Genomic DNA, 24144 nt, shown 5'->3' with positions numbered 1-24144 from the left:
AAATTATATGTTATTTATACATGTGTAGGTACTACTTATATATTTGTTTTTCTCTTATTCGTTTTCTTAGTTTGTAACATTATCTGCAATCATTTGTTTTATACTTATACATAGGTATATTCATTTCTTTATTTGTCTTAATGTTATATTTAAGTGTTTTTTTTTACTAAATCTTAAATAGTATTCTCACTCATTAATTGGCTTAGGCTGTCGAGTGGTGTATGCTAAATAAATAAATAAATAAGTAAATAAATAAATAAATAAATGATCATGCAAATACCCAACGACTAGTGCATGTGATGAATACTATCTAGCATCTTCTCTATCATGTGAGCATTTTCAGATATCTGTCACTTTAACTTTCACGTCAAAACATGGCTCCAGCCCTACAAAATTCCCAGTAATAATGACACCCATTTTTGGAAGACTCATCAGCAAAATCTCCAGTGGAGTGAAACAGGATAGTGCCAAGACTTGTCGTTATCTGGCTTTATTCAGAAAAACAAAAAAGGTAAGTGATGTAAGTTCATATAATGATCTCTTGTATCACCGTGGACTGTAGATCTTACTGTACTAAAGCACGCTGACAGTTGTAAAACAGACGAAGCAGTGGTTATGATGGACCTCATATGGTTCTCTTCAAATAATTAGTAAATGAGAATACAATTATTTTTTTGATGGTCAAGTCTCGAAAAAGTTTACCGACAGATTCAAGACAGAGGCAGATCTGCATTAGCTTCTAGAGAAATGTGCCATGATACATAAAACAGCGTACTCAAATATGCACAGCGAGTCAGGTCGCTTTGCACGCGGTTTTCTTCCACAGAATCACCTCACGTGTGAGCATAAAATGTGTCAATGCACTGCCTCGGTTAGAGTGAGATAATTTTGACAAGCTGATGTGAGTTTCTATGACATACTAAATGATTCGTTGGTAATTAAGTCAAAGAATGATCAAGCTTCTTGTAAAAGGTCCTGAGTCACAGGATTTCCAAAAGTTATGGATACCTTAACAAGCACTTCAACAGAATTAGTTTGAGTATCAAAGTGAATTGCAGATTATGTTAACAGGAATACGAAAACACCATACGCACCTTCTGTAGTGACAGTGATGCCTGATTACTGGTAAAAATTCGTAGAGTCCCATTGTTCTAGTGAAAATTGTAGTTAAAGATGGCATTAATTCCGAAAAGCACAATTTTTTTAATGGGGCTAGTTCTTTTCCAATAGATGAGGGAAATGGCCGGAAAGCTGCAAACAAACTTATTTCGTGAATAACTTGAAAAGTGTTAAGAATTTCACAAACATACAGAGGACCAAAGTATGTATAATATTTTTGAGAAAATTGAATTATGTCCCATAATTTTAATTAGAGGGGCAAGTGGATGAATGTATTATGTTATTATTAGCTTATATCTCGGGTATTCTCACGAAAACGATTTTAAGTAATTTAATTTTAAGTAAATTTTGTCACATGATACGTTCATCCACTCTAAAAATCCATGACAAAGTGTCAGTATACTTATGAAAGTCTGTGATATGATACAGTGATACAAAACATGTTCGTCAACTAAATATCTCAACTTTTCGGAAATTGTAACATAATATGTTCATCCACTTGCCCTTCAATTCTTTATTGAGAAAATTTGGGATGGAGCTGAAATAATGTTAGTCCAAGCGTTATAGAGAAATGCTTACAGAAATCATTACCTGGACAAAAAAAATAAGACCCTATAGAAAATTAAATTTTAAATTGAGTTTCTTGTTCTTTAAACTTGATCCAATATGGCGAACATGTTAAAAAAAAAATTAATCACAAAGTTGAAAAAAATATTTTTTTTTCTAAAATAACTAAAAAAATATAGCACGGATTGAAAAATTTTAAATGCGAAAGTTGTAGGTTTTAAAAAGATCTATCGACTGATTTTTTGAAAGTACCGATTGCTTTGTTACTTTTCGAGATATATCGAAAAAACCGTTAAAAATCTTCTCTTTTCTCTTCTTCTGTAACTCGTTTATATTTACGTGCCCATATTTGCTATTTACTGCAAGCATAGCCCGCGGCAAGCCAAAAAAGTAAATTTTTAAAAAATATAAAAATATTAATTATTTTTCGATATATTGATTTTTTTAAAAAAAGGCGCTCTCGAAAACTGGCTAGAACTTCTCAGCGGATAGCCCTACAGTAACGATTTTTAGTTTATTTTCTTCGTAAAGAGTTATATTATCATGCTGTTAAAAAATGTTGACGATTTTATTAATTTTAAGAATCAAAAAATTACTGAGTTGAGACTGAGAGAAATTACTGAGAGAAAAAGTTGCACTTTTTGGGGTATGTTTTTTTCAAATTACTATTTCAATTTTTATTTTATGAAAATGACTTTTAAAGAAAGAAAACTAAACATTTACGGGTCTATTTTGCTTCTAAGGCGAAAATGCTATAATAGTCGTGTTTAGCTACCCCAGATTAAGAGATAAGAGATTCGTAGAAAATTGAGGATTTATTACACCTGGAATGTTTTTTTTAAATGTACTTCATAAAATATACCCTTAATCCGGGCGAATTAGATCAAACACATGCCTGTTTCAAAAATCGGGCCTAACTCGAATTTTATGGACCTAAAATTAAGTAAACAATACACAGAATAAAGGCCTAAATTTGTGTATTTGTCTAGGTCGAACGTCATATTATTTCTAAGAAAAAATAATAATTGCTCTTTTTTCAGTTTTTGGCTTATATCTCCGAAAATAAGCCTCTAATCGACTGAGGTATACTTAACGATTTTGTTCCTGAAATTTACTACAAGGATAGGCTTTTGCGAAAGCTCGCAATTTTTTTTTACATTGCAAAATTAGCGGTGAAAAAAAATGTGCAAACTTTTCAGAATTAAATAAAAAGAACAAATTTGACTGAAATTAGATGAAACTACAGGAAAGATAACTGTTGGGGTGCTCAACAAATACCCGCATTGCGGACCCCCAATTTCAAAATAAAATGTTATTAAAAAAGAACAAAAAACGGTAACTAGGGTCCTTATCTCGGCGATTTTTTAATATACAGATTTCAAACGAATTGCATCAAATAGATCCGACCAATAGGAGCCGAGATAATTTTTTTTAAACGGTTTTGGCTGCTCTATTTAATATTTTGTAAAATTTGGGCTCGTTGTAAAGTAGAAGACTGAACTTTTTTAAATACATTCGACCAAGAAGTGACCAAGGTTCGTTAATGACAGCGTGATCAGCGCGGTGGCCCGCACGGCTGAGCGGTAGCCAGAAGAGGAGAGCGCTATGACGTCACAGTGCCCATGCTGCGCTCGACTTTTTCAAAATTCTTACTTAACAAATAGATTGTGGCACTTAGAAAGCGGCTACCGGGATGCCTTTTTTAAACCGACTTATTTTTTTTCTGCTCTTTCGAATGGTGTAAGCAAAAGTCTGTGAAAGTCATCATCAGACCCCGAAAAATACATTTTTATTGACTTTACACGTTTTCTTTTGTAATTTCATTATACTTTCGATATATTGACAAGTAAGAAGTTTTTTTTGCGTATTTAAAAACAAAAGTCAATTATTTCTTTGGAAAAAGTGATTAGTAGGTACTCTATTTGCTGTGCTCAGAAAATAAACTGTTATTGCATAAATTGTGTCTAGAATATTATTAAATGTTACAATATTAACATTAAGTAACAACAGTAAGTACTGCATTTTATAGTATTTAAAGGAACTGTTATGGCGGTTTTCCACTAAACGGACAGTTGAGTTTATGTCCTGTTCGTGTTTTCTAGAACAAAACAAAAACAAAACTGAAACAAACCCAAAACTCTTGTTTTCATCAAGCGGGCAACATTTTGTTCGAGTTTTATTTTTGTTTTCAGTCCTTTTCCACTGGTTGTCGCGAGGAAGTCAGAACACATTTTTCCAATAACTAGCCAACATGTTTAGAGACGATTTTTTTATTCTTAGTTATGGCTGGTTTATACTGAAGTCCTTAGAAAAAAAGTTTGTCTACAGAGTGTCCCACCTCGAACTCCATCGATGGATCTCTGGTAAACCGCTCTAAGTTTTTTTTTTGAAATTGTGATGGAGTGATACGGACCGTGGGGCCCACCAAGTTAAAATATTTTCAAGGTCATCGTACTTCCGGTTACACCGGAAGTCGATACTAACTTTCTTATTTTAAATGGAACCCCCTGTATCTTATTGCATTTTTGGAAACATTTTTAAGTTGAAAACATATAGCACACTCCATACTTAGGTTTGACCGTTTCCGAGATATTTCGATTTTTAAACAAAAATTGACACATGCAGACTGGTAGCAAAATTTAGTTTTCCCGGTTTATTTTTTTGTACAAATTGGATATTTTGTAGACTTCGAATTTGACATGAAAATTTTCCAGTTTTTATACAGGGTGGTCAAATTTTTTTTATCGAGTATGAAGTTCAGAATATGTGGAAAACTCGAAATTTTTATTTTAAATGGAAACCCGCAATTTTTTTGCAATAATATACAGGGGGTTCCATTTAAAATAAGAAAGTTAATATCAACTTCCGGTATAACCGGAAATACGATGACCTTGAAAATATTTTAGCTTGGTAGGCTCCACAGTCCGTATCACGCCATCACAATTTCAAAAAAATCCTTCGAGCAGTTTCCCAGATATCCATCGATGGAGTTCGTGGTATTATGTACGGTTAAAGTGTTTACTTGGTTAGTTAGTTACTTTGTATCCTAGCCAAGCAAACACTTTAACCGTACACATATACATTTTTTAATAGCTATAATTCATTAATGATTAAAATATTGTTTTTGGGAAGTAGTCCAGTTAAGCCAATAACAGGCTAATTTGCTTACAAAGTATTTTATCAGGAAAAAAAGTTATTAACAATTTAATCGCGAAAAAAATTTTTTAGTAGTTTTCTTTAAATAACTCAGCGGGATGACTTTGTGCGAAAAAATGCTTAGGACATGATTTTGTTCGTAATAAAAATAGCTACAAAATGGCGGTGGTCCGATTACGAAATTTGCAATAACAAAGCCGTGAGATTGAAAAAACGGTATAAAACGCCAATTTTTTTTAAGTTGCTGTAAAAATGTCATTTATAAACAAAAAGTGATAAAACTTTCGAAAACTGTAGTTCAATAATAATGACGCTAAAACCGAAAATTAGGAGAGCAAAACTTTTTGTTCTATAAGGTGTTATACATTCATCGGCATCTGAAACTCGAAACTTTGCCAAATTTGTTCGAAGTTTTTCTGACACTTGAAATTTGGTACACACATAGTGTAAATATGCAGAAACCAAAAGCAATTTGCAAAATTCAAGTATCTTCATTTTTGCAGCTTTGGTAAGGTTTTATACGTCACCCTAGTTTTATACGTCACCGTTTTTTTAATTTTTGGACGTATATTTATGTATATTTATAAAATATTCCATTATGGTAGATTATCCAGCATAATTACCTACAATTTAAAAAAATATATATTTTCATCGTTTAGATCCTAAGCTACTTAACATTTTGCGCCTGTTAGCCGTAGTCGTACATAATTTAACATATTAATATAAAACAAAATCGTACGTGTGGGGTAAACCTTTAACTTTTCATTTTCGAGCGCGAGCTCCGCTCTTCGGCGCTTGTATACTGTTAGAAATATGCAACAGTAAATTTAAACAATTGTTTACTTAAAGTTAAAGATTTACCCCGCACGTACGATTTTGTTTTATGTTAATATGTTGAATAATGTACGACTACGGCTAACAGGCGCAAAATGTTAAGTAGCTTATGATCTAAACGATGAAAATATATATTTTTTAAATTGTAGGTAATTATGCATGCTAATCTACCGTAATGGAATATTTTATAAATATACATAAATATACGTCCAAAAATTAAAAAAACGGTGACGTATAAAACTAGGGTGACTTACCAAAACTGCAAAAAGTAAGAGTCTTGAATTTTGCAAATTGCTTTTGGTTTCTGCATATTTACATTGTGTGTACCAAATTTCAAGTGTCAGCAAAGCTTCGAACAAATTTAGCAAAGTTTCGAGTTTCAGATGCCGATTGATGTATAAAACATTATAGAACAAAAAGTTTTGCTCTCCTGATTTTCGGCTTTAGCGTCATTATTGTATATATATTGAATTATAGTTTTCGAAAGTTTTATCACTTTTAGTTTATAATTGACATTTTTACAGCAACTTAAAAAAATTGGCATTTTATACCGTTTTTTCAATCTCACGGCTTTGCTATTGCAAATTTCGTAATCGGACCACCGCCATTTTGTAGCTATTTTTATTACGAATAAAATCATGTCCTAAGCATTTTTTGTACAAAGTCATCCCGCTGAGTTATTTAAAGAAAACTACTAAAAACAATTTTTTTCACGATTAAATTGTTAATAACTTTTTTCCTGATAAAATACTTTGTCAGCAAATTAGCCTGTTATTATACTCATCATTTAAAGTAGACGTGTGTAGTTATTTCCGAGTTATCAAGAAAATGTCACCAACAGTAACTTTTTGGCCTCTGCCGACTGGAGTAAAGAAGAAAACGCTGACATAGATATATTGGGTTGGATCACTTATCTAGAAAACACAACACGACCGTTTCCACTAAACAGACTTGAGTTTCAAAACACGTCGAAACCTTTTGATGTGACCGCTTTCGAGCGGGACCCAAAAAACAAAACTCCAACTGTCGCAAAACACGCCAGTCTTCAAAAAGATTGCGAAAAGTTAGTTTTGTTTTATTCGACACAAGTTTGTGTTTTGTTTTTGTTTTGTCCGTTTAGTGGAAAACCGCCTTTACATTCAATTCTACCATATTTTATTTAATTAATTGTCTTTTCTTAATACCTAACTATTTAATGTATAATATATTTTAGGCCAAGATGAATTGTTCAAGTTAATAGTTTACGTTGTATAGCACGTGATATGAATGTGGCAAAATGACAAAATTCATCTAAGTCTAAAATATATTATACCTACATTAAATATTTATTTTATTTACTATTCTTCCAAATTATAAATTCATGTACTTGTATATACTGAGACACAACATTTAGATGTTTTCTCCGGACTGGAAGAAAAAAAATGTAGCCAGCGCTTATAGCTTAAAAATATGAATGAAATAAAATACAGGCAAATTTTTACCTATACTCGACGGCCAAAATTATAGATAGTGATTCATCGCTAGCTCTTGGACTAGTAAGGGCGATGAAGCGTGCCGGGAACGAAAATCCATTGGCGTGTCTTCGTAAAAGGCAGCAAGATATATAAAATATTGAAAAAACATAATAAAACATAACATCTAATATTTTTTACGGTTTGCTGTAACCGGCACTTTGATCAATTTTAATTATTACAACATTTTAAAACATCCCAGTTGTGTTTTTTTAATTTATAAATTTATTATAGCCATGGAATTAGACCCCTCGTCTACGCTTATGCTATGACGTTTCTCAGGTCGGGCAAATCAAGTCCGTTTACACCCACTAAAAAAGCATTTCCCTATTCCCTACCAAGTGCAAAAGACAGAGATAAAATATAGATCGACGTTCAGTGTAACTCAGTCTATACACGATTATAGATTCTACCGATGTGCATGGCGAGCGGCACAAAGATAAATAATATTGAACCGTATAGAAATCATTTTATATTTTATACGCATTATGGTAATAGTGTTTTTATACTATGTATTAGTCACTCTTTATAATTTCGGCCGCCGAATATAGATCGATTCATACAAAATGCATTTCGTTTGGTTTTATATTGCTAAATATTTGCCCAATTTGTTTAGTTGATTAGTCATTCCATTAACTTTCTAAAAAAGCACAAGTTCGACTGCCAACTAAGCTCCACTCGTGATGATCTCACACAGTTTTCTTAAGGAAGGAATTATTTTTCCCTGTAAAATAGCACATATAAGGAAAGTTTGAAGGTCCTCCTTACAAACAAACTTTGTTTCATGCATTTTCTTTGACAAACCAAAGAGTAGTCGAACATTTCGTGGAGCGCCGCTTTGAAATGGCTGATTTGCATAAGAATCGTCATTTTATGTAAATCCCTAAATATATTCTAAATAACGCACTGTACGAAAAAGTCAACAGGAACCTTTTTTGTAGATATTTTTATGCTCTACAAATTTGATCCTTTGCATGTTTGCGAAATTCTCAATACTTTCCAAGTTATTCACCATAAACGTTTTCCGGCCATTTTCCGAATTTTCCCGGTCCGCTCCCGTGCAGAACAATATTTTTCCTCATTTACTAACAAAATACTAGTTACGTGCAAAAAATTGGGCAACACTCTTTCACCATATCAGAGCTAGTGCTTGCCTTAGTATCTACGTACTGTTTTAAACTTTTACTAGCGGCATACATAACGGGTCACAAAACAATGCTGAAGGTCACTGCGCGCCTTCTACTGCAGTAACCTACTAAAATGTCTGACTAACACTGTTTAGTGAATATATGCACTTATTTTTTAGAAGGAAAATCTTTCGCCTTACATCATCCTCAGAGCTACGAAGGACGACCACCTGAAAATCCTCAAATTGATGCACGAATGCTACTTCGTCGACGAGCCGAAATGCTACTCTCTGGGAGTGAATCACAATGCCATCTTGGACGAACAAACCATGAGCAGTATGTCTCAAGGTATGACCCTCGTGGCGCGGTGCAAGTACGATGGTTCCATGGTTGGCGGGTGTATCAATATGTCCGCGCACAGCTGGGACGCCGACATGACCGAGAAGTTTGCTTGCAGCGTGCGCTGCCCCAAAGTGCGGCAGCTGCTGCTTTTCCACGCACAGTCACAGCGCCTGCCGGACGTCTGGAAGAAGTACGACGTGAATAAGGTGTTTGAGGTAGGTTACTGTAGTGAACATTACTTAGTAGGACCACAGACAATATAGCGTATCGCCACAGACTGCTTCTTAAATGCTGGATATTGGCAACCCGAAATGGACGCAGGCTTTTGTTAGCCGGCTTCCATCAATGAAATTTAGCGTGGTAACTCTTCTACTTGGTAATAGGCGGCAGTTCCAGCGGTGGCTTTGTTGCCAAATAATAACTGCTAAATAAATTTAATGCTTCCAATTATGTAAAGAGATACGGAACTTATCTTGTGTTTGGAAATCACATTTGCCTTAAATGCTAAATAAAACGCACCGTTTCCGAGTTATACGGCCTTTTTACTATAACACGTCACACACCTCTTTTTATTTTCGACAAGCGGACTTCGGACCTTTTGCATTCAACGCAGAAGGAATATACAGAACCGGGGGGGGGAGGGGTGTTGAGATATTTCAATTATTTTTTCGATTCAACACACCGTTTCTGAGTTATAAACACTTTTTTATCCTATGATGTCATACACCGTAGGTCTCGATTTTTTTTTGACATGCAGGTTTTGACGTTTTTCACCCGTTCAGCATGGGAGATTATTTGATACTTAGAGTCCAAGCAAATACTGTCTTTTTTTCTTTCATATATTGTGATACCCCGCTCTGCGTCACCCACCGAGTGCTCTACTCAGAACCAAGAGGATATGTGTATATATTTGCAACCATTTCCGAGTTACGAGCAAAAACCGTTTTTTTTTTCTTATACTGTGTGACATCATAGATCGATAACGAAGGCTAAAAAGGCCACGCGCTCTACCCAACGCTCCCACTTAGGCGTCCTGAAATTGCTGGAGACACTTCTGAAGACAGCAGAGAGAGAGAGAAGCCCTCTATGAGGACAGTGTCACTCTATCTCTATCGCACACTATAACTCTATCTCTCTCGCAAACAATCAGACAAAAACGACAGAAACGAACCTTCTTTTAAAAATACATGGGATTTATCATTATTAGAATAACCCATTTTAATTTAAAAAATTAAAAAAATTACAATGGGTTATTCTGGTGACGAAAAATAAAACATAATTAACTGTATTATTCAAATAACAATAATGTGCAAAAGTTCTTCAGGAATATTGGCAAATTTATTTTGGTGGAAAAATCCCGTCAACGAACACGAACTGAAAATTTACAAGTATTGAAAGAAAAAATACAGGACGAAATGCTTGATAATTTTGAATTTGTTTTTGAAGCAATTAATAGTAAATTAAAACATATTTTCAACTTAACATCACAATTACAAATCAACATGATTTGTAAAAATTGTAGGTATTTTAATGTTATTTAGTTTTTAGGTATTCTCCTTATGTTGTTGTAAAGGTTAGTTATAAAAATCTTTGTTTGTTATTTTCATAAGGATGAATTTTAATTTTTTTAATGATTTTTTAATTTTAAACATATATATTTTATGCCAGCAAATTTTGATGCCAAATGAAATAAAAGAAAAGTCGTACATTTGTATTTAAAGTTTCTTTCTATCTTTAATTATTAAACCTATAAGTGGATGTCAAAATACAAAAAAATATCCTGTACCTACATTCCGCGAAGTACTAATAACCCACCTTGTATATTAAATAAATTTATCGTCATCATCAAATATTAAAAAAAAAATTATATTACAAGCTGTTTAAAATATTACGAATTTTGTTTATTTGGAAATATATTTTCTGCAGTTTTTCAATACCAAAAAATGAAAATAGTAGGTAGGTAGCTAATTAACGAAATTATGATTAAAAAACTTAATTGTAACACCGCTGCAGAATATCATATGAAACTACATAGATATTCGTTGATTCTTTAAAAACATTTTTAACAATACCTACATCATAAATTTAAGTAAATACAATAACGCAAAAAACAAATATTGATAAAAAAAGTGTACAAAATAAATCCGTAAGTAGGCCTGGCAACATTACCAAAGTCTTGTTTATATGTTGCTAGGATACGCGTAGGTATGCGGGCCGCTGCATTTGATTATTCCTAAAATTCTGCTGGTGGTGTACTCTATCGGCAATTCGGAAATTTAAAACTGCTCGCCTATTCCAGTAGCGGTCTGTGGCGATAGCTATTTTGTCTGTGGTAGGACATATAGTACAGTCATTGAATGAAGCTAAAAATCAGCTATAACTTCCGAATTCTTTGAAATTGCATGGATTTGCGTGAAGATTTAGAATAAGGCTTATCTTAGGCTCAAGTTCAAAAGTGACATAAGCCCGATTGACACTTTTTGTTTTTTAAAAAACTGCCCCAAAGTGAAAAAAATAGAAAAAATTAAGTTTTAAGCATTTTATTGATAAAAATCTTGTTCAAGCACAAAGATTAAATAATGTTCCATGTTCTCGAACATGTTTTATGATATATTTGATCTTTTCGACCCTTTATTTAAACCTTAAAAACTACCCCTACGCAAAAAATAATGATAAAAAATTAATTTTTAAAGATTTGGAATGATTAAATCGTGTAATTATTTAAAATAAAACTTACCTTATAGGTAATAAAAGAATTTTTCCCTTTCAACCCCTAAAAACCACCCCTGTATTGACAAAAATGATAAAAAATTACTTTTTAAAAGCTTGGAATGCTTTAACGTGCAATTATTCAAAATAAAAATTTCCTCATTGCTTATGAAAGAATTTGATCTTATAACACTTTTCAACCCTTATAAATCACCCCTGTGCTAAAAAAATGATAAAAATGATTTAAATCTTGGAATTATTGTGCAATAATTTAAAATAAAAATTCCCGTATATTGTTTATGAAAGAATATTTTACTTTTGCCATTTTCAACTCTTGTAAACTACCGATATTAATGTAAAATATTTTTGTTGTAATCGATTTTTAAATATAATCAATCATAAAAAAAATTTCTTCGCTGCATATAAATAATCACACTAAANGTATTTCTAGGTACTTTTCTATGTTGGTTTATAATTTTCCACATAGCTTGTTGGGGATTTGAATGAGTCTTTATAAAATTGTCATTTGAAACTTGCTTAGACAAGTTAATTTGGTAACGATAGTGAGATCTAAATTGATATAAAATAACTTTATTATCAGGTGAAGGATTTCTGACATAATACTCGTGTAAAAATTTCAAGTGTTCGCGCAATCTCCGATGATGATCGTTGAACCAAAAATTTTTTCTACGAATTGTGGAGGTTGACAATCGAGATTTCATTGGAAAAACTAAGTTTATTTTGTTTGATATAATGTTAATGAAATTTAGGAAGAGCTGCTCAGTAGATGTATTAGAGTTAAATAGGGAAATCCAGTTAACGTCACATAAATACTGGTTTAAATCAACAAGACCTTTTTCGTGAATTGATCTAACAATTATATGTTTTGGGGCGATATATAGATCAATGTCTGCTTCAAGGTGTACACCCCAATGATCAGATAACAAAGTATTAATTGAAAATGTACGTAGACTTTGAGAATCAGTGTTTGAAAATATATTGTCAAGACCATTGTTTTTCCGAGTCGCACCAAAAAATCTATGTGTCATACCGTAGGATTTAAACAGATTCATGAGCGATGCAGTACGCTGGTCGTAAGTTCTAAGAAACTGGACGTTAAAATCACCCGAGACAAACAACACACCACCCCCTCTGCACAAAATATCCAAAGCTAGTGTAAGCCTGTTCAGGAATATATCAAAGTCTCCCTTAGGAGATCTGTACACTGTCATTAATTTAATATTATCCGTCTCAACGGCAGTGATCTCGCAATGCACCTCAACTGAGAAATTTGTTATCTGCTGGATTTCTTTACAGATTGTGTAAGTTGAATTAGCATAAATAGCTACACCTCCATGGTCTGAATTCGTTCTGCAATATTTTGAAACAAGATTATAGTTTGGTATACTTACAGAATCCAGCTCGTCGCTGGAGCACCAGTGTTCATAAAATAGTAGAAAGTTATAGTTGTTTTCATTTAATAAAATCTCTAACTCGACCGTTTTGTTACGAATACTTTGCACATTCAGATGCATCATTTTAAGGTTAAATTTATTATTTACATTTGGTGTAACGACTAGATTATTGTCTATATCCCTAAAAAAGCATTATCATTATCCTGAGAATGATTTGGGTTTTCTATGGTGGATCTTCTGAATTTAAATCTTTCAAAAGCAACATTTCGTGGCCAAAAATTTTGATTGTATACCATATCCTTCAAGTCGAATCTGATTCCAACCTGGAAACATTTGCAGTTTGGACGTGATTTCTCGGCTCTCGTGGGAATGTGTTTTACTAACAGCTCTTCATCGTTGGTTATTTGGGATTTTTTCTTTATATAGTTGCTAACTATTACTTCATCGACTTTATCCGGAACTCGGGATATGAATAGCCATACTTTTTTATTACGGTCATCTCTACCTATGAACTTATGAATAAAAAATAAAAGCAACATATTTGTTGAAAAAAAGCTACATTTTTGTTGTCTATCATTTTTTACCTAGTATCTTTTACAGTTTCAGAGTTATTATATAAATAAGGCAAATTTTTTTTGAATACCTAATGAAAAATACGTTTTCAACTTTTACCGTACATTATTAAAAAAATACGCATTCTAAACCGGTCTAACTTCAGGATATTATGAAAAACACTAAAACAAAACTAATTGTAAAGGGTCTACGATTAATTTTAATTCTGATGGAAATGGTACAGCATTTACTGCACATTTTTCCTTAAAAAATATGAGCAACCCATCTGTTTTTGACGATGACTCTTTCAATTTTGCTCTAATTAATTTTTATAAGTGTTCATTTTGAAGGTCTTTTTGAGTACTATAAAAAACTCCAGGAGCGTTATACACGTAGGTAAAATTAATCCTTTTTCCGTTATTTAACGTTGAATACATCGATTCGAATATTCCCCCCAAAACAAGTCTCCTTCCATTAACCATATTTCGCTTTGTATAGGACGTACAACACTTTTTTTATTTATAGGCTACATTTTTGTTCATTACACTTTTTTAATAAAATGCGTAGTTCTTGAGTTATTCGCGAAAAATACTTTGAAAAAGTGTTTTTTTTCACGCAAAATTCCAAGTTTTCAGTCGTGAATAACTAAAAAACTTAATTTTGTAAAAAGAATTTCCACCCCCGAGAAGGGTGTCAACCCCCAATAGGGTGGAAGCGTCAATCGGCGCTATGTCACTAATGTTCATTGACCTTTTCTCTAACTATCTGCCAAATTTCAAGTTGATCGGTTCAGTTTCAAAGAATTCGGAGGTGAAAAGCTTCAATGACTGTACTAATATTTTTAGGCTTACTGGACCTTTTCAGTAGTGATATCTGCCAAATCTCGTAATACACATCATCATGAAGAATTACTTAATTTTTAATACACAGTCTTTTTTTTTCGAAAGGTATTTATGAGTTTATTAATTAAACAATATACATTTTGAGTAATATAACATTTCAATACAAAACAGTAACTATTACAAACAGGATGATTACAATTTATTTTGCAATACATGTAAATTGAAAGTGCAGAGATAAATTTATGTCAGATCCAGTGCTGTCAGCAATTCTGGATTCTGTTCAATAAGGCTGCTGCTGTAATTGTTTAAGTTTACTGCACACTTGTATTATTGGCAAGTTTCGTAGGCTCTGCTGAAGATGGTAACAATTTATTTGCGACTAATATTTTATTTTGTATACAATCTTCTATATATGTCTCCGCTACCGTACTAGAAAGCCACCCCCATGTCGTTTAATGATGGTATTATCGGATCCTGCGTCGGCTAGCAGAGTGGCGGAAGAACGTCTCAAGCAGTGCCCTCTATAAGTTTCCGGATAAGGCAAACTGAGATAAGTTGTATTTCTTTTGGCACATTCCTTATTTTGTTGACGCCATCCACTTGGTTAACACATTTTTCCCTGACATACTTCACAAAAAAATCTTCGACTTGTAGTACACAGTATTTGCGGTATATCTTCATTTGGTCTGGACTTGGAATCACAAAACATCTCGGAGTATGAGTCTTGGAATCAGAAATTCTTATAATAATAGTTGAATCATTGTCTTCTATATCTTTAGTAGCTCATCTCTTCTCAAAGCTCCACAAACACCAGTTAAAAAGACCTTAAAAGTTGTCCAGAATTAATTTAAATCGATCGATTTATATTAATTTGAATTACACTTTCTAGCAGAAATTTATTATCAGGTGTCACCTTTCAAAATTTCTCAATTTCCTCTTTAGTTAGAATTGTGGACTTTTTCGAATGGTATCCAACTGATTTATTTTTCAAATATGGTATTAGTTTTGGAAATTTCCTGATATTTACATTTTTTTTTGGCATTCAGTGTACTTTTTAACTTTTTAACTTTTATTATATTGACCATAACGTCGAAAGTTTAATTTTATTAATTTAAGTTCGAAATATGCCAATAATACCAGTTCGGGCAATTTTCTTCAAACTTCATCACCCATTGAATTCGTTATAGGCAATTTCGTACTGTCTCGATGACTTTTTGGGGATAAATTGTGAAACAGCAATTTGTGCCGATTCCAGTACTTCCCCTGGTAAATGCTCGTCTTCACTTTCGGAGCTCATTTTGGTCTAAACACTCTTGACTCCGAAGGCGTTAATTCGACGTATCATCAATACTGCAACAATTAACTATTAACGAGAGATACAGACACCTTTCGTAAATGAGGCAGAAAGTGTATAGAGGTCAATGGTGGTGTTTTTGAATATTTAATCAAGGAACGCTACACTGCAATTAATAGAATATCAATAAATAATTCTGTGGCAGAAAAGCAAAAAGGTGTAAGTCTTATTACTACTTATTCCTCATTTAATATTTTTATAGCCATATGTCCAGAACAATACCTGCCATCAAATGCCAAATGGATATTCAGAAAGACCTCCCGTAAATTCAGGGGGTGATAGTACGACAAAAAAAAATATTTTTTTGTCTTATGAACTATATGTCTATCTCCTCTTGTTTTCGTGATACAGAGCGACAAAATAAAATTTTTTAAATATAATTTTTACGAAAATTTCCAAACGGTGCGGAATATTTTTATGAAATTTGGTATTCCGAGGTTTTTAAGGACACCAAATACACTGGTCTAATTATTTTTTGTATATTTTATAGAGGGCGCTAGTAATGCTACATTCGTATTACATTTTAAATTCTATTTTTTTTTTGAGGTTAGGTTTTTTACCATTCGAGCTTCAATTTCTAATGTACAATTTTATTTTCTAAAAATAACCTACTCTTGTTAGAACTTCCTAATGTGGACGGTTTTCGAAAAAAAGGCTTTTAATTGAACTCTTACAATTACATTACGGTGTAGAAAATAAGTGACTTTTCTCAAAGTAGGCTTATGTCAAAACTTATTGATGGATGTCTCGTAAACAACGCATATATTCTCAATAATATTTGAACTCTAATTAACTTTATATCAAAATTTTAGTCATTACTAACTACAGTCACTAACAATCACTAAAATACCGGCAGTATTAAATTTTTTAATAGACCTACTTAAGACCTTAAGATTCCGGAGTTATAACCCAGTTATATTTTTTTAAATGGAAATTGTAGCTGGTAATGACCTAAAAAAATTGAGATTTTTTTTGCTTTTCAGCAATATATAACATGCTATAGTTATTTTTACAAACACAAGAGGTTCGGGGTGTTTTATATATAAATTGAATCCTTTTTTACATTTTAATATGGCTGGTTATGAAAATACATACGAAACTATAATTCTTACTTTACAAAACTCGTATCTATTGTAAAAATATGACATTTATTTAAAATATATATTACATATAAGAAAAGAAAATTTTTAAATTTTTATTCCACTTCAACTCAAGTTACATTATTAAACGTAAATTAAACAATAGCAAGTACCTACAATATGATCTAAATGTTCAAATTGCCATCCCTCAACTGTCGCACATTTCGCGCATCTTCTGGCAACGCTTCGGGTAAATGCATATTTGAAATATTACTAAAAGAATTTTCAACATTTCGTCGAAGTTCCTCGATAGAGTAAAAAGGAATTTTAGAAAACTCCAAAGAAAAAAGTTCAACGTACTCAAATCAGGTAACCTAGCTGACCATCTGAGCGGTCCGTTTGTTCCTTCCTATACACCTATCTTAAAAAATTTCGTTAGTATTATATTATCATTATATAAATAAATAAATAAATAAAATACAATAAATATTGCTAAAATGCAAAGAAAAAAAATCTCTATTTTTTTAGGCCATGATCAGCTACGATTTCCATTTAAAAAATATAACTTTAGGTCATAACTCCGAAATCATAAGATCTCCTAAAAATCTAATACCAGCATTTAATTCTAAGCCAAAGAATTAGTCTTGAGCAGTTTTCACTTTAACTCTAACTTATTTAACAGCTGAGATACAGACATGTTCAAAAATGTGACAATAACATTTGAAACGCCCTGTAACTCAGAAACAAATGAAGATAGCAAATTTGTGATTTGACAGTCGAGTTTGCCATGAAAATTGAGCTCGAGAACGTCGTGTCAGATTTGTCATATCTTTAGTAGTTTCTGAAATACCCTGAATTTCCATCGAAAATGGACAATGGACAAATTGAAAACAAATGAAGATCGCATAACATTTGAGTTTTTTTATAATTTTAATGTGTAGGATGCATTTGTGGAGTTTGGAGCGATTCTCTCCTTTCACCTTGTATATTTAAATTATTAGAAAATGTTGAGTTGTATAATAATTAATACAATAAAATAATATCTATTGTTACGGAGTATGCACAACCAAGATACATTTATGCGGGTGAAAGCAATCTCACTCAAGAAGTTGTGAATTTTATTTGTGTGATTACAGTCTAGTTCCGTAAAACACATACCAGTAGCGACACTAAAAAATATAATATACCGAGTGGCTCACAGTGAGTGTCCTATTAAATTATTTCAGTAACTATTTCGATTTCAATTTTGAAAATTGGCACACTAGGGTTTTTGGGTGTGCTCTTTTCAAATATAATAGTTCTGTTCCGGTAGGACTTCCGGTTATACCGGAAGTTGTCACCAACTTCGTTATTTTAAATTGTACACCCTGTATATTATTGCACCTTCGGATTCTACGCGGAATTTGAGGGTCACTTTATTAAATATTCCCTATACCTAGGGGTTATAGAATTCGAGACATTAATTTTTAAAGAAAAAATTTGACAGATGTAAGGGTCCTCGGAGATGCTGGTAACTCTTTTCAGGAGCGTGATATCAAGTGGATTTTTGGTACCTGTAGAGGGCATAGGTAACACTAAATTATGGTATGCCAACAAATTAAAGCATTTAATACTAGGTATTTCATTTTTGCTGTTATAGCTGTTTGATAACTTCAAACTGCTATAACTTTGTTAACATAAATGGAACACCCTGTATTTTTTTAATCTGTCATATGCAGATTGAAATTTTCTTTCGAGCCATATAAGCATTGTTAGGGTTGGCGTTACTACTTTTAGAGATATTTGCAATTCTCTATTTTTTGAACAGTTTTTCTCGTATAAGACCTGTTGTCAAATTGGCCATCACCAGAAATACTCCAAAAACAATTGAAACAACTTGACATTTCTTGTCAAATTATTGTTGTGTCTGAATAGTTTTTGCCGAAAATTTAAATAAAAATGCCCGGGGATCATTTAAATTATACTAATGAGGATTATTTTAATTTGTTTGTTATTTATGGAAAAAAGCAGCGGATTCTTTACATGTTCTTGAAATTACTGTGTCACATTTTCCATAAATAACAAAAAAATTAAAATAATCCTCATTAGTATAATTTAAACGATCCCCAGGCATTTTTATTTAAATTTTCAGCAAAAACTATTTCAGGCATAGCAATAATTCGTTAAGGTCTCTTTTGCATTTGAAAAACATTTTTTTCAAAATTCGGAAAATAGAAGAATGTCATCATCAACTTTATTTTCCACGAACATACCCATTTTTTAAGATAACTAAAATTATCTATTTTTTATGAGCAATTTTTGTGTAGAAATTTTTTCTCTATCTCTTCTCTTTAAAAAGTTTAAACAAATATTATACAAAAATACATTCTATTATACTGGAACTACTCAGGACTTAATCAACTTTACTGTGAAAAACAATCGCTGTAACTCCTGTCACAAATTTGTTTACATATCACTTGCTCTGTTCTTAAAACAGATCACTCCACGAAGATAAATAGAACAATACACATAATGACCGCTAAATAGGATAACCAAATATGAAAAATATTAAACAATTTTAATTGTAACTAATAAATATAACAATAACTAATAACAAAACAAAAAACAAAATATAAGATTATGATTATTACTTTAAAAAATTTTCCATATGCATGCCTCTTACATTTAAGCATTTATCCAACCTTTTCCTAACTTCCCTTGTAGCTTTAAACAACGTTTCTATTGGAAGATTCTCACAAATAAGTCGAATCTTTTGCTTTAAAAAAAAATAGTCTAGATGCGTTAAGTCTGGAGACTTTGAAGCCCATTGTACAGGCCCATTAATCCCGATCCACTTAGTTCCGAAAGTATTTTTTAAATAGTCTATAAATCTTTTAGCTTTATGTGGAGGAGCACCATTGTGTTGCCACATATTCAACCTGAGCTGCAGCGGCACATGTTCAAGCAGTGCTGGAAGCTCCTCTTGCAAAAACTGTAAGTAGCTATTAGCGTTCAATAAGTTTTCATAAAAGTATGGGCCAATTAAATGTATTCCAATCATGCCACACCAAACATTTATTCCATAATGGCCCTTATTTTGAATGAGATTTTCAGTGGCCCGGTAATGTTCGTTTCTTTTATTTGGCTTGCCATTACTTACAAAACGACTCTCATCGGTCCAAAGAATGTGTTGTAAGAGTCTATTATTTATCTCCAAATTAACCATTATTTGAAACTAAAACATAATTAAGTTTTATTTTTTTTTTATTGTTTATCAGTTAAGTGCTCCAAGTTATTTAGCCTATAGTCATTTAAACTTATTGCAAAAGTGGCCTGTCGTATAGAATTTATAGGATTTTCCTCAAAATATTGTAATACCCTCTAGCTATAGTAATATCGTTACACACTGATTTTGAAATGCCTTTCCCCTTTCTTAATGAAAATGCATTTTCATTAGCACGCAAAATTCGTTCTAATCTGGCAAATATTTTTGGGTTAACAGCTTGACGCTCTGGATATTTCTCATGATATAAGTTAGCAGCTCTTCTGGCATTTGTTTGACATTCACCATAAATTAAAATCATGTCAACTTGCTCATTGTTTGTAAACATTTTTTAATTTTTAACAACCACTTACTAATTTGTTTATCATGCAAAATATAGAGTTTGACAGAAACTAATATGTAAACGGACTTATGATAGCAGTCTCAGCCATTATTTTAACAGAAATGTTGATTATTTGTTGATTAGATCATGACTAATTCCAATACAATAGAATACATGTTTGTATAATGTTTGTTATTGTAATTTTTTAAGGAGAAGAGATAGAGAAAAAATTATTGCACAAAAAATGTGCATAAGAAATAATTAATTTTAGTTATCATAAAAAATTGGTATGTTCATGGAAAAAAATATATTTTTTTTATTTTCCGATTTAAAAAAAAATCAAGTGCAAAACGGACCTTAGCGAGTCCTGATTCACGCCATCTAAACTGTTTTTACTGTCGTTTTTTATTTGTCTATTATGGGCCCGAGAAGCGAACTTTGGGACACTCTGTATACGACAAGTAATTGGGGTAAATAAACTGGGCAATATGCCTAAACAAATTGCCACATTCCCGAGTCTAGACAACCCACAAGAGTATACTGGCCACTGTTTCCGCCGTACCTCAGCGACAACGTTGGTAAATGCAGGTGCGGATATTACAACATTAAAAAGTCGTGGAGGATGGAAGTCTTCTCAAGTAGCAGAAGGATACATAGAAAATTCTCTGTAAAATCGAATAAATGTAGCAAATCAATTAGTTTCTTCAATTACTGGATCTAATTCGTAGTAACCGTCACCTGAACCTCCAATTCTTCCTGCTACACGACTGTTAAGTCTGCCTCTACAAATCAATCAGTTTTGAAAAATATTACAGAAAATATTTCCAGTGAACCGGTTTTTAATTTCAGTAATTGTACCAACACTATAAATATAAATATTAATAGAGTAATACAAATGTCTCAATAAATAACTTATTTTGTTTAGATTTAATTTAATTGTTTTTGATTCATACTTTTCGGTCGTGTTCGGAATCTTCCACTCGTATCGGATTTTTTCATTCTAACCTTGTTAGAGAATATACTATTCCAACACTCAAAATATTATTTATCTGCTCCCACTAGACTATTAATACATTGTTTTTAATAAGGTAAGTGGATTTTACCATAGAAGAGGAAGTTGCTATGGACAACGGGAGGTAAGTGAAGTAACTTGCCTCCCTAGAGAAATAACTTATTTCGAGTTATAAATACATATTTTATGAACAAATAAATAGAAATATTTGATGAACATTACGTTTTATTAATTATTATGAATGAATATTTATAGTAATTGTAGTTATTACATTTAGGGACACATTTTTGTCACATTTTCCTCAAAATTATTTGACCGCTTCATTTCGGTCGCCGGGGGCTCAATATTATCTGACTGATCCATTAAAACAGCATGATGCCACGTACTAGTAGAAGTGTTGAAGTGTCATTGTAAAGAATCCTGTTGGCTATTTTATTTTTGTTACTTAAACTGTCAGCAACATAACTTTCTTGATTGCTAGCTAATACATCAATTCCTGTATTAGTCAGTAACGTTGCCGATGTTCTTCGGAATGAATGGCCTGTATATGTTTCAGGATGTTGTAGTTTCAAAATCTGTGCGATCTTATTAGAAATCACAGAAAGGGTATTCTTGCCGACTGGTTGGTTTTAACATCTACCTGCTTGGTGGCGCATAAAAAAACGTGAAATTTCAGTTTTAATTTCCAATCTAATCTTGATATATTTCTTGAGAATTTCTAGGAGACAAAAAGAACCCAAACGAGAAGTAATTGTAAACGTACGGGGCATACTATTTTTGAAATCTGAAATTGTAACTACAATAATGCCATCGAAATTTTTGAAATTGACATCCAAAGTAAGTTTGCATAAGTAATCGAACGACATGCTTAAGACCGTCACTACCTTCATTAGCAAATATGTCTTATCGGGTGCCTGAACGACAAAATCGTTGACTTGTTCTCTTGTAAAAACGTTTGACTTTTTAGGTGTATAGCCGTTAATCTTTACATTTACATTTTACATTACAAAAATGCCCTCAGCTTGGGGTATTTTGATATATCCACGTTCTTCTCTATGAAAATAGTTGACTTAATCATTGAGTATTCACTCCACAAACTCGCCGGCGACTTTAAAGTTCTTGACTTCTCCATGAAATTTCAGAAACACCAGTATATTTGTTTAAGAAATGTCAAAAAATAAAACCTAATCTTTATTTCATGAACCGCGAAGAGCTGTGGAAGCAGATAAAATGTTATACACCACGCAGCAGTTAAGTATAATTTACCAGTCTCGGACTCTATTGACAGCTCTCGCTCCGCTCGGGCGACTATTAAACTAGTAAATAATACTTACCTCCATTATGGTGTAAATAACTATTTAAAATGTTTTCTCAAAGTATTTACAAATTATTGTTTTTCTTTATAAAGCTTCACTTTATCCTCATTATTTCACTAAACAATTGAGGGTTGCTTTCGCTGTACTATAGCAAAAATAAATAGCTCTCTGAACGGTAAAAATAAAGTATTTTTTTGAAATCTAAGCTTGTGAAAAAAAGGACGTGTTGTCGGTACGAGCGTTTGCTGGAGAGTCGTCTTGGCGTGGAATCGCTCGCAGAAGTACCTGGTCCTTGGCGTCACTCTGCCGTCGACCTTTTTTTGGAACCCTGTTGCGTCCCGGATGGCGTCAGGATTGCGTTGTACTTAAAAATGGGTCACTTGCAGCATGTGTGCCCACACAAGGTCCTCGTAAATTGGTTTTGGGCTGCAGATTCGGATTCAGCATTAAAAAATCTATGTACCTACTCGTCTCTGGCACGGAACTTTATTTGCGGGGTAACCACTGGTAAACGTATTATATCATCAAGTTGTCCGTTAATTGTTTTTGCTACCTGACATAAATCAAGGCTTTTCGCTTATTCTGAGCACCCTGTGTCTCGAAAAAAATGTGTTTTCGGACACATATTTGCAGGGACATTTATATTATATTCATTTATAACGTATAATTCCTCTTTGAAGTTTGGTGAAACACTTTAGTTATACGCAGATTTGTTATTTCAGATGAGTATGCTGTTCGTGCACAAACTCCATCGCAAAAGGGGCCTAGGATACAGACTTGTCGCAGAATCAATAGACTTGGGAGCCGATTGTGGGTATAAAGTTGTTAGATGTGACGCCAGTAATGCCTTTGCGTAAGTCACTTGCTGCCTTTGTACCGACAGAATTATTTGTTATTAATTTTTTAGAAGACTACACTCACTTAAGGGTCATCCGTTAATCACGTGAAGCCCAAATAGGGGAGGGGGGGCTTTGGATAACATCCCTATTGCTCACAATGGGGGGGGGGGTGTTAATGTCCGAGAATGCCTTGCTGTGAGCTGCGATATGACATCACGATAAGTAACGCGCAATTGACGTGGTTGATCTTCGCTATCTGACAACCACCGCTGTTTTTTTGCTGTTTTTTTTATTGATTTTCATAAAAAAATATTCTGAAAATATTGATGTTTTTTTAACAAAAAAATACACGTGTTGACCATATACAGGGTGTTAGTAAATAAGTGCGACAAATTTCAGGGGGTGGTTCTACATGAGAACATAATGGCAGTTAGCTTATAAACGTATGTCCGCAAATGATTCGTTTTCCGAGATACGGGGTGTCAAAGTTTTTCTTAAAAACTGACGATTTAATTTATTGCTCTGAAACCGGTCGAGATGTGCAAATGAAATTTGATGGGTTTTAAGAGGTAGTTATTCGTATTTTTTGACACGCAATTAAGAATTTTATGTTCATCATTGGCGCGCGTTTGGATAATAATCTCAATTTTTTAAAAGAAAAAAATGGTATGCCACTGAGATATTACAAATTAAAAATTTGTTACAAAAAATCTCTCTTGCCTTTTCTTCGTATGGGGCGCCGTTTTGATGCAAAAAAATAAAACATCTTAACGCGTATTTTTTATT

General features: G+C 32.7%; 1 protein-coding gene across 1 annotated transcript; it reads left to right on the top strand.

Annotated features, from left to right (window-relative positions):
• Positions 1 to 406: 406 nt before the first annotated feature.
• Positions 407 to 23376, top strand: LOC111691489. The gene is made up of 3 exons (XM_023454424.1): positions 407 to 511; positions 8494 to 8871; positions 23242 to 23376. The coding sequence occupies exons 1-3, from the start codon at positions 407 to 409 to the stop codon at positions 23374 to 23376; spliced, it is 618 nt and encodes a 205-aa protein (XP_023310192.1).
• The last annotated feature ends 768 nt before the right edge of the window (positions 23377 to 24144 follow it).

The sequence above is a fragment of the Anoplophora glabripennis genome, unplaced genomic scaffold (assembly GCF_000390285.2).
Source record: "Anoplophora glabripennis isolate ALB-LARVAE unplaced genomic scaffold, Agla_2.0 scaffold295, whole genome shotgun sequence".
NCBI classification, from domain to species: Eukaryota; Metazoa; Arthropoda; class Insecta; order Coleoptera; family Cerambycidae; genus Anoplophora; species Anoplophora glabripennis.
This window is presented reverse-complemented; position numbering and strand designations above follow the sequence as displayed.